The sequence below is a fragment of the Xyrauchen texanus genome, chromosome 23 (genome assembly GCF_025860055.1).
Source record: "Xyrauchen texanus isolate HMW12.3.18 chromosome 23, RBS_HiC_50CHRs, whole genome shotgun sequence".
NCBI lineage: Eukaryota > Metazoa > Chordata > Actinopteri > Cypriniformes > Catostomidae > Xyrauchen > Xyrauchen texanus.
Window position 1 is genome coordinate 28101929 of NC_068298.1, and position 13125 is coordinate 28115053.

At 44.7% G+C, this 13125-nt stretch overlaps 1 protein-coding gene across 1 annotated transcript in view; it reads right to left on the reverse strand.

The window, feature by feature from the left end:
* Positions 1–272: 272 nt before the first annotated feature.
* The window catches only part of LOC127617045 (alcohol dehydrogenase class-3-like), a gene marked incomplete at its 5' end in the record, with an annotated part of 29780 nt that continues 16927 nt past the window's right edge, over positions 273–13125 (reverse strand). Inside the window, 2 exons of the mRNA XM_052088916.1 lie at positions 273–337; positions 455–593. Of these exons, the coding sequence (XP_051944876.1) occupies positions 313–337; positions 455–593 (164 nt within the window). The remainder of the gene's footprint in view (positions 338–454; positions 594–13125) is intronic.

The following is a 13125-nucleotide window of genomic DNA, read 5'->3' on the forward strand; positions in this document are numbered from 1 at the left end:
ATACATACAACAGCAGTTTCCCCCAATCCTACTACAGAGATATTCAGAGCCATTAACACTACACTATTTTAACAACAATAGTTTTTATATATATATATATATATATATAAAGAATGGCAAGTTAAATTTTTTTGCAATCAAATTTATTCAGTGTGTAACTGGAACTCTACACACAGTTGCTATTTGGACATCACAACACAACAGTCAACATTGTTGTCAACAACTACTGAGACGGGTGTTAATGATTAGTACATGTTTCATGGCAGGTTAAGGTAGATTAGCTCATGTTTGTGACTCCTTTAAACTTGAGGCTCAGAACTGCAGGACGGTTCGAATACTGTGGGAGACACACAGGAGAAATGTTTGCATTTTAATGTCATTTTCTTTTGGCATACTGCATAAATATGATGTTAACAAGTAGCACCAGATAAAAAAGGCAGGTTCAGGCAAGTACCTCTTTCCAGCATGCATCAAGTCAAAGGCATCATTGATCTGGTCGAAGGGCAATGTGTGAGTGACAAACTCATCCACCATCAGCTTCTTGTTCATGTAGTCATTCACCAGCTTTGGAATACTCTCCACACTTTTCCAGCCTGAAGAGCAAACAGCAAAAGAAAATGCATTCTCTTGTAGAGTGGATTGTATAATACAACATATTTAATAAAACATAAAAGCACTTGCACTGAAGGGCAACATTTTAAGATGCACTCAGAGATGTTTTCCTTATTAAAAAAATGTTTTTACTCCTAAAGAAATGAATAGTGACTTTGTAAAATATGTATAAAATCATGAGCACTCACATGAGATGAAAACTCCATTAATCTCAGTAACCTTATAAATGCTGTTTCATTCTACATGGAGAGGGTCACCTCATGGGGGCTCCCATGTTAGAATCACAGAGTCGGCAAGGAGGCCCCACCCACTCATGAGGGAAAGCAAAGTGCTGTTCCCATAATTAATCATACATTCCTACAAAGGAAAACGGGGAGAAATATCCAATAGATTTGGCTATTTTAACAACGAAAAACATGGCAATAAGCTGTTGTGTAGCCACAGTTTTTTTTTAAAACCCGAGTTTTCATTTCCTGCCAACTGACAGAAATATTAGCCACCTTAAGACAGAATTTTACGTTTATAACAGTCAAATTAATATTTTGTCATTCAATTGGCATCTTAAAACATTTTTATTTATACCTTTTAATATGATTGATGATTAATGAAATGACTGTTCACATTGGCTGGCACCAGAATATCTACACCCAAAAGGCACCATTTCCGTTAAGAAAAAAATAACCTACGACAACACTCGCTACTTTTTAAGGACCATAAAACACAAATCTCACATCTGCCCTCTATCTAACCTCAGGTCACTTTAGGATGACTTATCCTGTTCTCGCAAATCTCATTCACACCTGCTCCCTCTCACACCTCGGGTCACTTTAAGGACACCATGTTATGATAAGATATGACATCATGTTCTGTAATGTACAAGGTTTTCTGATCATACATGTTTGGTATCATTCAAGAGTTCTCAGTGCAACTGGAAAAACGGTCTCATTCCCTTTCAGCAAAGTCAAATCACAAGTAAGATTTAAGAACTTAGGAAAATACTTTATTCTATCAGGGGCATGCCTCCCTCCCAGATCTCTCACAGAGTATGCAGATTAGGTGCATTCTTTGTAAACATCAAACGACCAAATCAATTACAAGTTTCAAAGGTCTACTTACAACTACCTAAATTGTAAACCAAATCCTGGATAACATCAAATATACAGTACACATCTGAAATAACAATAGAATCATTTGGTATTTAAGGAGAGATGACAAAGGAATCAAGGTCTCTGTAGCCAGAAGACCCACAAAGAAAACATTGTGTGTTGTTTTTTAATCTGCCAGGTATTCAATTTGAATCTCTTATTTTAGGTAAATGTTTGAATGGAATGCAACTTTAATTATATTATTATGCTTGGTTGACTGATAGCTTTGAGTTTGATTTTTTATTTTAATTGAATTGTTTGCATGTATTACATTACATGGTAAAATAAATTGTTATTACGATTCATTCTAAAAGGACTGTTTTCTAGAATATTTCTTATTAACTACAAATCTATGGTCAGAGTTGGCTTAACAAGCAACTTCAGAAGTAACCCATTAATGTTTTAATGTACTAAAAGGCTAAACGGTGAGTCGAGAATCTATACTGAACTTAGCCAAATAAGACTAAATGGATAAAGCCGAGAACCTATAAGGACTTATTCTAAAATGTACTAATATCTGAAACCGATGAATTTGTAGCTAAAAGGACCTGCGTCCGGCTGGCACAGGACCCGAATAACATTGAAATAACAAATGGGGGCAGTGGTGGCTCAGTGGTTGAGGCTCAGGGTTACTGACCAGAAGGTTGGGAGTTCAAGCCCCAGCACCACCAAGATGACACTGTTGGGCCCTTGAGCAAGGCACTTAACTCCAGGTTGCTCCGGGGGGATTGTCCCTGTAATAAGTGCACTGTAAGTCGCTTTGGATAAAAGCGTCTGCCAAATGCATAAATGTAAATGTAAATAAATGCAAATGCAGTCTAGAAGATTGCTAAAAATTACTAAAAATAACAAGATACAAATTTAAATTGAGCATAGATACATCAACAAGGTTTTTCATAATTGGAGTCAGATGAAATAATGAAAATAATTAATGATAAGATTAATAAAACATGGAACTCAAATAAAATAATCAAAGTATAAAAAGTCAGTGATGCACAGGTACCTTCAGCCACATTATTGAATGCCGCCATTGGACCAATAGGTGGACCGTACAACACAAAATAGCAAAGATTTCACAGCAAATTTACCAGAAACCCCATTTACTAAACACTTCACCAAACTGAAAAATTCATGAACGATACATATACCGAAAAAAACTCTCTCTCTCAGTTCAGTTCAGTTTCAGTTTATTGTCCCCTAAGGGAAACTTGTCTTGCAGCCAGGTAAACATACAGGTGACACAACAGGTAGCATAAACACCACATACACATACCAATAAACAACACAAACTACTAGTTAAAAACACTGTTACAGTATTACCCATCTATGTCATAGAATTGTGCAAATTTAGCAACCGAATTGCACTTGATATAAAAGAGTTCTTAGTCCTATTGGACTTAAAACAAGGGACTCTAAATCTCCGACCTGAGGGGAGGACCTCAAAAGAACAATGAAGGGGATGATTTACACAGTCCAATATGGCATCTGCTTTCCTCATAACCTGCCTATCATAAATATTTGTCAAGGAAACCTGTGGACAGCCTATTAATTTACTAGCCACCTTCACAATATGGCGTAGATTATTTTTCTCCCTCAGGCTGATGCCCCCATACCAGGCAATAAAAGCAAAAGTAAGAACAGATTCAATAAAAGATTTATAAAATAAATACAGGATATTTATCGACCTTATCGACATTAAAAGAATTAAGCTTCCTTAGGAAGTACAATCGTTGTTGTCCCTTTTTGCAGATAATCTCTGTATTAATGTCAAATTTGAGTTTACTGTCTATCACAGTACCCAGGTATTTATACTGCTCTACCACCAGGAATATGCTTATTCCTTTTATATAGGTGGGTAGAGGAGAACCAGGTTGTTTTCTCCTAAAATCTATAAACATATCCTTGGTTTTAGAGGTGTTAAGCTGGAGAAAAGAACTATCGCACCAACTGACAAACTCATCGACCACTGGCCCATGCTGAGATTCATGTTTCTGCAGTAAACTGACAATAACTGTATCATCAGCATATTTCAGGATGTGTCTATTACTATACTGGCTCCTACAATCATTAGTGTAGAGGATGTATAGTAGAGGTGAAAGTACACAACCCTGCGGGGAGCCAGTGGAAGAGACACGCCTTTCAGAAAGACAACCATTCACCTTAACTCGCTGTGTTCTATTTGTTAAAAAATCCATAATCCAGCTCACAAGATTACTCTCAATATTAAATTCTGATAATAATTTACTAACTAAAACATGTGGCTGGATAGTATTAAAAGCAGAAGAAAAATCTAAAAACAAAAGCCTAGCTTGTGTACCAGGACCCTCTAAATGTCTATAAAGCAGATCTAAAAGTGCAATCTGTGCATCCTCTACCCCCCTGCTAGCCCTGTATGCAAATTGGCTGGGGTCCAGGGCCCCACCCACCCTGAACAGCAGAAGTCGCTTTACAATCCTCTCAAATGACTTCATGACCAGTGAAGTCAATGCCACTGGTCTGAAGTCATTTAATGTGCTTACAGATTTGCCCTTTGCCACTGGAACTATAATAGACTCTTTCCAAGCCATTGGGACCCTTCCCTGTTCCCAGGACATCTCAAAGATGTCAGCAAACACCCCGCAGAGCTGCTCTGAACAGCACTTCAACAATCTCCCAGTAATTCCATCTGGTCCTGGACTCTTATTTACCTTAATTCTATTAAATATAGACCTAACCTCCTCCTTTGTAATTGAGAAAGGAATGGATTCTACCTGGGCCTGTTCCTCGATTAATTTCTTTAGTTTGTCTGAAAAGTCATGAATATCAAAACGTGAAAAAAAGATGTTCAACGCTTCAGATAACTCGCTATCATATTTATACATTGCCAATTGGACTGATTTATTATGTGGTTTTTGCAAACCTATCATCCTTTTCACACCATCCCATGCTACCTGTCCAGTTCTTTACTAAGCAACCTGCTATAGCTCAATAAACTCCCCACTGGAAGGGTTTCAGGACAAGTACGGCGGATACAACTCGTGTCACTTCATGAGCTTTTATTGCGCACATACACAATACTCATCCACAAACAAGGTAGCCAGAATGCTACAGCAACGCTAGCCTGTCAGTTGGACATTTGTGACGTTAGTTAGATTAGTTAGGTTAGGTTGTAAACCTGCAATAAAACACAAACATCAGAATTAACTAATAAAGTTACACAATCATGTGATATTAATTTTTGACATGAATTACTAGCAATGCTATTTTATAGTCTCTCACCGGCAAGGCATACCAGTCCTGAACATCAACTAAATGAAAATGAATATAAAGGCGAGACGCCTGCGCACTGTAACTAATCAAGCATACACAGACACATAGTCTGGGGACCAGGAATAAATAATAAACAAACCTTTAACCTAGTCAGAATATAACATAACATGAAATATAACATAAATATGCCTTCATTTGGAATAAGTCGGTAAATGTACACACTTATTTTCTCAAATACCCCAGAACAAAATAATAACATCCATCACTTGTAATATATATTTATATATATATATTTATAAACACTAGTTATACCTGCTGGAAAGTTCTACACCTCCCACTTGGCCTACTGATTCTAGAATCCAAGTAGGCCACCACAACCAAACAGTTAAACTTCTAGATATTACATTCTCCCCATGACCATGCAAATAACATTGCATACTTGGATATGAACGTATTATGTCACAACATGAACCGATCTCTTCAAGTTAGTTTTAATGTCCATAAACAACACACATTGTCCTTGATGACATTATAACCTCCTTTACCGAAACACACCACCAGCCTTCGGGAGGATGGTAGTGGGGAGAGTTTTGATCCTTCACCGAAACACACCATGGTGGGGATCCCTTTTCAACCGAAACACACCATGGTGGGGATCCTTTACCAACCGAAACACACCATGGTGGGGATCCTTTACCAACCGAAACACACCATGGTGGGTATCCTTTACTGCTCCTCCACTGGAAGCAGAACCACCAACCTCCTAACGTCCCTATGGAGGATGGTGGAGGGATAGCTCTCCATACCTTGGTTTTTCTTGAACTGTCCAACGAAAACTGGACAGCTTCGACATGTCCTCACCCTCACATCTCGTACTATGCCCTTCACATCAGGACACACCTCCACGACTCGACCCAGCCTGAACTGGCCCCTCAGCGCGTTCTGGTCAGCTAGCCACACCAGGTCCCCCGCAGCAACATTCCTAGCAGGCGCGTGCCATTTCTGACGGATGTAGAGGCCCGGACCTGCCAACTGGCTCCACCGCTTCCAGAACTTGTCAACCTCGATCTGGATTGCTCTCAGGCGCACAAAGGGGTAAGTCGGATACTTAAACCCTCGGGAGTTCCCACTGGGTCCTGCTGCGACCAAGCAGAAGAGAGTTGGGAGTGATGACTTCCACGGTCTCATCTTGTACCTGGGCTCTGGCACCGATTGGCCTCTCATTTGACAGGTTAGCAGCAAGGTACAGGAGGGTCTGGAACTCCAGTGCTGTCAGGTTACCTTCTTTGCCAACACTGCTTAACGCTCTCTTGAGTACGCGGACAGCTGCCTCAGCTGCTCCATTTCGGTGGGGAGAGTCCGCCGGGTGAAACACCCACATCCAGTCGGTTCCTACGGCTGCCGCCTTCTCTTGGACCTGATCCTTGTCGATGCCACTAAGGAACTCATAAAGCTCCTGTAATACTGGTCTGGCACCCACAAAGTTTGTCCCTTGATCCGACCAGAGCTTTCTTGGGTGACCCCTGAGAGCTGTGAAGCTGGTATGCTTTCAGGAATCCTTCCGTCGACAGATCTTCCACAATGTCAGCATGTACCGCTCTCAAAGCCATACAGCTGAACACTACGCCCCAGATTTTCATCTTTGTTCTTCGTCTTATAGTATCTTTAACAACATATGGTCCGAAAAGGTCCAATGTCGTGAACTTCGAAAGGTGCGGCTGGTTCAGTTCGTTCCAGGGGTAGCTCACTCATCATCTGTTTGCACAATCTTGCTTTGGTCTTACGACAGTGCATACAGGAGTCAATCACATTTCTGGCAATCCTTGGTCCCAGCACCACCCATGCTTTAGATCTCACACGGAGGAGTGTGCCAGCAACACCTTCGTGGTTAACCTTATGGGCCTCTCGTGTGAGAAGGGTGCTAATCCACGCATTGTAGGGGATCAGAGGCACACCGGTATCTCCATGGGTAATGGTCTGGACTCTACCATGGCATTTTAGGAGCCCTGAATCCTCATCCCTGCTTACAACGAGTCTGTTCAGTGTCGTCACAGGAAACGTAACACCCTTCTGGGCGGCTAGGCACAGGTCTTGGAATGCAGCATTGCGTTCCTTTACTGTCAATACTGCCTCCCACTTTGCTAGTATAGAGGCCCTGCCTACACAGGCCAACCACTTCTTCACAGCTCTGCGGATATAACCAACTACTCCACAAAGCTTAGCTAGAGAACTGCACCTTGTTGGTTCCACTTGGTCTATGAGCATGGCTCCCCACAGTGTCTCAGTTTCTTTGGTCTCAACTAAAGTCAATTTCAACCCATTTTCTGAGGATGCTGAAACCCCGCTACATCCATCTGTGACTTTTGGATCTTCACCACCAGGATTGTCAGGGTTCAACTGCTTCTTGGCTTGAGCTCTGGTGAGTACTGCCGAAAAAGCCTTTCTCTGGAGTTTACTAACCAGCTCCCTAGCATCAGCTGCCACTTCTGAAGCGGACTTCATGGGCCAATCCTCGACTGGACTAGACAGGAACTCAGGACCTTCCTGCCACACAGAGTTCTCACCTAGCAATTCAGGAGAGCACCCCCTCGTGACTAGATCAGCGATGTTGACCTCGCCTGGTATCCACCACCAGTCAGTTACGGGTCCAGCCTTCTGAATCTCTCCGACTCGATTCAAGAAGAATGTCTGGAATCCATAGCTCTCTCTCTGGATGGCCCCCAGCACCGTCTGACTGTCAATGAAGTGGTACCACTTCTCCACATCTAACCGTCCATGCTTCAATACATATACCTTTAGACGTGTGGCAAAGACAGCCCCGCATACCTCAGCCTTGACTGCGTCACCTTTTTGGTCGAGGGGGGTTAACTTGGCCTTTGATTCTACCAGCCGGGTGACCACACCATTTGACGTCTCCCATCGCAAGTACAGTACAGCGCCATAGGACTCACAGCTCCCGTCAGAAAACGTGATTCCCCAGGGTTTACCCCACCAGTCAGGGGGCGTGAGGCTTCTGTGGAACTTAATACTGCTCAAACGAAGCGTACTCTTTGAACAATTCAATTGCCTTTCCCTGAGCTCGTCAGACAGAGGTTCATCCCAGGTGTCTTTAGTAAGCTTGCCAGCTTCCTGGAAGGCTCTTCTCACAAGGATAACTCCTTTCTGTTTCACAGGTGTTACTAGACCGATCGGGTCATACAGCCCGGCGATCTGGCTCAGTAGAACACGACGAGTCAGTGGGTTCGGTGTGTTTACTTCCACTTTTTCTTCAGTGAGGTCAATCTCAGTTCTCATCTTCTTCTTCCTTCTGGAGAAGTTGACTGAGACCATCACAAAGAGTTTGTCCTCTTGCACAAGGTAACCAACTCCGAGGGCTTTGTTATCTTCCTCCCTTAGCTGGTTGGGCAACGTCATCGCAACGTCATCCGTCCCTCCTCCCACTTTGACCGGACCGGACCCAAGGCTTGAGGTAGAAGCCTCCTGCTTTCAGTATTTTCTCCACCCCCTCTTGGATCTTGTCTAGACAGTGTGGGTCATTGTGGGACGTGAGGAGGTCATCGACGTAGGAGTCTTCCTCGATGACTCTTCTTTCCTCCCTCATATCAGAGAACTGGGGCAACTTCGCGGTCTCTCGCATGGCAACCTGTGCAATGCACCCTGCTGGTTTGTCCCCCATGTTCACCCTCACGACAGCATAATCTTCAATCTCATCCTCTGGTGAGTCTCTCCATAGGAACCGATGCACATGGACCTCTTGTTCCTCCAGCCAAACCGAACTGTACATCTTGGTGATGTCTCCGATGGCTGCATGTTTTCCTTCCTGGAATCTGAGGAGCACCGCTCTGATGGGATTTAGGACGTCTGGGCCTTTGAGCAAAATGCTATTCATGCTCACCCCTCTGAACTCCTGGCTGCTATTCCAGACGAGGCGCACTGGCGTAGTCACTGAGTGGGGATTTGGAGCGGTCAAGTGGCTCACCCACCACACAGCACCTTTCCAGCTGTCCATCATGTCCTTAGTGAGCTTAACAGCAGCTCCTCTCTCCACCATCTCGTGGACTTGCTTCATGTAAGCCTCTTTCCACAGGGGTCTTTCACAAGCCGCTTCTCAGCTCTCAGGAACGTAGCTTCCACAGCTTTTCGGTTGTTGGGAAGAGAGGCTGGGTTTTCCTTCCAGGGGTACTTCGCATCCCAGTGTGGCTGGTCGCTGTGGGCGTCTCTCTCCCTGAAGGTTAGACCTGCCTTTATTATCTCCAGCTCTTTCTCATCAACCAGGGACATCTCCTTTCCTCCTGGTGGGCACTTTCCACAGCGACACCCTCCACAGATAGGGTCACAGGCAGTACCGATACTGTCCCATTTTAGCCACTCAAGGATATCTTTATTGCACACTGCTGTCGTTCGAACTTCTACACTGTTTTCTTGCTCCAAATGGCTTCCTGGCCTTCCCACGAAGTGCTCTTCAACTTTGACGGCTACCGTCCTCATTGAGTGAGCTGAAGTGCGTCTTCGACTGCCACGTGGTCACCTCCACTTCTTCGAAGAGGTCTGGATGCACCCCACTCACGATCTTACCCAGGGGACCATCCCACAACACCAGGTCGCCAACCCTTTGCAGCCTTTGGGGAGCTAATCGACCTTCTTGAGTACTGATCAATAGATCGATCTTCTCTGGGCGGGCCAGTTCTCCCGGCTTAGTTTCAGGGAAGAACTGCTCTAGTCGCTCTGATTTCACCACTCGATCCACTTTGGCGATGTCTTCCATCCCGTAGCAGATCATCTCATGAAACTTCAGGGTTCCTCGTGAGGTCCACACTTTTATAGTCACGAGATACCTTTTTGTATCAACTTTCACTTTCATCGTGCCGACACCATACACGACAAGGGAGATTGGTTCACCCGTCAGTCCGAGCTTTTCTGCAGCTTGGTGTGTGATGTAATTCGTGTCGGAAGCGAGATCCACCAAGGCTCCGAGACTGTCTCCTCTCTTTGTCGTGACAGGTGCAAGCATCATGAGGACTGGATGTTCTTTCAAGCCACTCTGTTCTATCACACTCTTGCCAGAACACACTGTCGACGTTGCCTTGTTAGTACAGGCTCTGCGGACAGCATCCAACTGGTTAGGAGTCAGTCCCAACTCAGCGAACACAGCCTCTTGCTCTTCTGTCGGACCACGAGGTCCCCTCTTTTCCTCTGTTTTGTTTTCCCTCTTAGTAGCATCCTTCTCATTTGATGCCTTAGGGCAGAGGAAATAGTGGTGATCTACTGGAGTGTCGCCTTTTTTACACTCCTCCTTACGACAAAGGAACTTCGGAGTGCAGCCGCTCCCGACCCCGTGAACATCCAGGCATTTTGTACATGCTTTTGCCTTTTTAACCTGAGCTCTCTTCTCCGACAGACCGGCCTTCCTGAAAGTTTTACAGCGAAACAGTTTACCTCCATGTTCTTCATTACCACACACGGCACATGGTAACTGTTTGGAGTCTCTTTTGACTTCACTTGCCGTAGTCTTAGTAAACGACTTCTTTTCTCTCCATCTGTCACCTGGTTTCTCCCGGTAGCTTGGTCGCTCAGGAGCATTAGCAGGCCATGGCTTGCTGGGCAGCAACTGCTCCAACCTCACTAGCAACGACTTTTGGTCTTCCAGGAACAGCAAGAGCCTGTCGAAACGGTTTCCTGGGTGGACGTCGTTAACAGGGTTTCTCGCACACATGAGCCACTCTCTTTTCATGACATCAGGGAGTTTACTCTCCAAAGACCGTATCACTAGCTGATTCTGTACAGCATCTGCACACCCCAGGTCTGTGAGGTCCAATGCTGCCCTCTCCACCGCTAGGATCAACTCTAACGTCTCTCGTGGCTGGTGGTTCTTTACAGCAGGTCGTGATTGAAGCTCCAACACAATCTCTTCTGCCGTTTGTGCTTTGTCACCATAACGGTTCTCTAATTCCCTGAAGATATCGTTTGCATCTCTGCAACGCAACAGTCTGAGTTCACTTTTCACAGACTCGCCTATACTGTCCAGCAAGTGAAGTTTCTTGCATTCCCTTGACCCCGTAGGTTCCGCCTGCGCCTGGATACTCTCCCATTCAGCCTTCCAGCGCCAATAGTCCCTCCTGTCCCCGGAGAACTTAGGCAAACTTATGGGTGTGAGCCTTATTTTTGGTCGGGCCCATTGAGAGCTGTTATCCCCACCAGTGTATAAACCAGAGCTGCCATATGGCATGCTACTACCCTGTCCCATGCTGAGATTGACGGGCGGAGCAGCATGAACACTCATCAATCGTGGCGTGCTGGCATGGGTCGGAGGTTGGGCGAAACTGACACCAAGTCCACCATCAGACTGTCTTGACTGCAGGTTGGGCCTTAACGTCTCTTGGGGGGCACTGTGTGTGGTAGCTGCTACATACCTGCTCTGAGGACGACTAGTGACAATATCACCTTGAGCAGCATAGGTAGAGATGCCTGCTCTCTCAGATAACTTTATTGAAGGAGAACTTGTTGTATATACAGTTCCCTGCCCATCAGTGGGCGGATTGATGACAGCATGCCAGGTGTTAACAGGTGGAGTAGCAATAGCAAGGCTTACTGGTTGTGTAAAGGTGATGTTATCTGCAGCTGCGAGGCTGTCAATATCTGTTCTTACAGGCCCACCAACTGCATCATCGCCTCCCACATCTTCATCCTCTTCCTCCTCACCCCCGTCTACACCGTCTTTTAGTTCTGTACTGTTCCTCTTCATGGCCTCATTTTCACGTCGGCATGTCCACTCATCCATCAGTTGCTCCTTGTCCTCTCTCAATGATCCAAGGAGCATCCATTTATCCTTTCCATGTGGCCGATAGTCTCTCCAAGTGTACACAGCCTCCCTGAGATCATGGAGTTTCCTATCCAGCTTACCACTTTCGACCCCTTGCTGTGTCCATGGCACTACCTTACTTTTCCCCAGCGCCTCAGCCCGATCAAGAGCAGACATGAACTGTGTTACAAGATCGTCTATGTCTGGCGCTGCATACTTGGACCACAGGATTTCCATGACCTTGCTCTCAGTTTCAAGGAACCTTTGCTCACTGGCATCTCTCTTCGCCAGGGCGTCCCGCGACTCACTGTCGTCACCCGTAGGGTCTATCTGGCTCTGTGCGTCAACATATTCATTATTGACATCGAGGAGTTTGTCATAATCATCCTTCAATCTCGCTAACTCTTCTGACAACTCAACTTCACGTAAACGGCCAGCACTAACATTAAGGCGGTTTATACGTGTTGTAAAGTTTCGTTGCGCATTTGAGCGTTTCCGCTTTAAGCTCTCTAGATCTGGCTTGTCATCTGCCATCTTGTCCTTTTTATTTTTATTTTATTTTCTTCTTCTTTCTCTTTTCTAGTGAACAGAATCTCTAAAATCACCTTTAATCAAAATGACTCGTTCAAAGAATCGTTCAAGGGAATCGTTCAAAGGAGTCGTTCCAAAGAATCGTTCAAAAGAATCGTTCGATCCGCGAACAACACAGACGTCTTTGCCAGCTGTTATGTCTCAGAGCAGCGTTGTTTTACAAAGTCACTATAGTATCCCCGCGGCTGTCATCATTATCCACACAGTCTTACTCACGGTTGTAGAAGTTATTCAGCCCTTTAACGGTTCTATCAGCCCTTGACTTTGGCTCCTCCGTTGTCGTGGTGTTGTTGACGGCCGCTCCAGAATCCGACTCTCCGATCCCGGCGCCGGTCATCAACTCTCCTCCGCTCGGGGTTCGTGTACTCTCTAGCACGGCTCCGACAGCGGTTTACAACTGTCCAGTTCTTTACTAAGCAACCTGCTATAGCTCAATAAACTCCCCACTGGAAGGGTTTCAGGACAAGTACGGCGGATACAACTCGTGTCACTTCATGAGCTTTTATTAGCACATACACAATACTCATCCACAAACAAGGTAGCCAGAATGCTACAGCAACGCTAGCCTGTCAGTTGGACATTTGTGACGTTAGTTAGATTAGTTAGGTTAGGTTGTAAACCTGCAATAAAACACAAACATCAGAATTAACTAATAAAGTTACACAATCATGTGATATTAATTTTTGACATGAATTACTAGCAATGCTATTTTATAGTCTCTCACCGGCA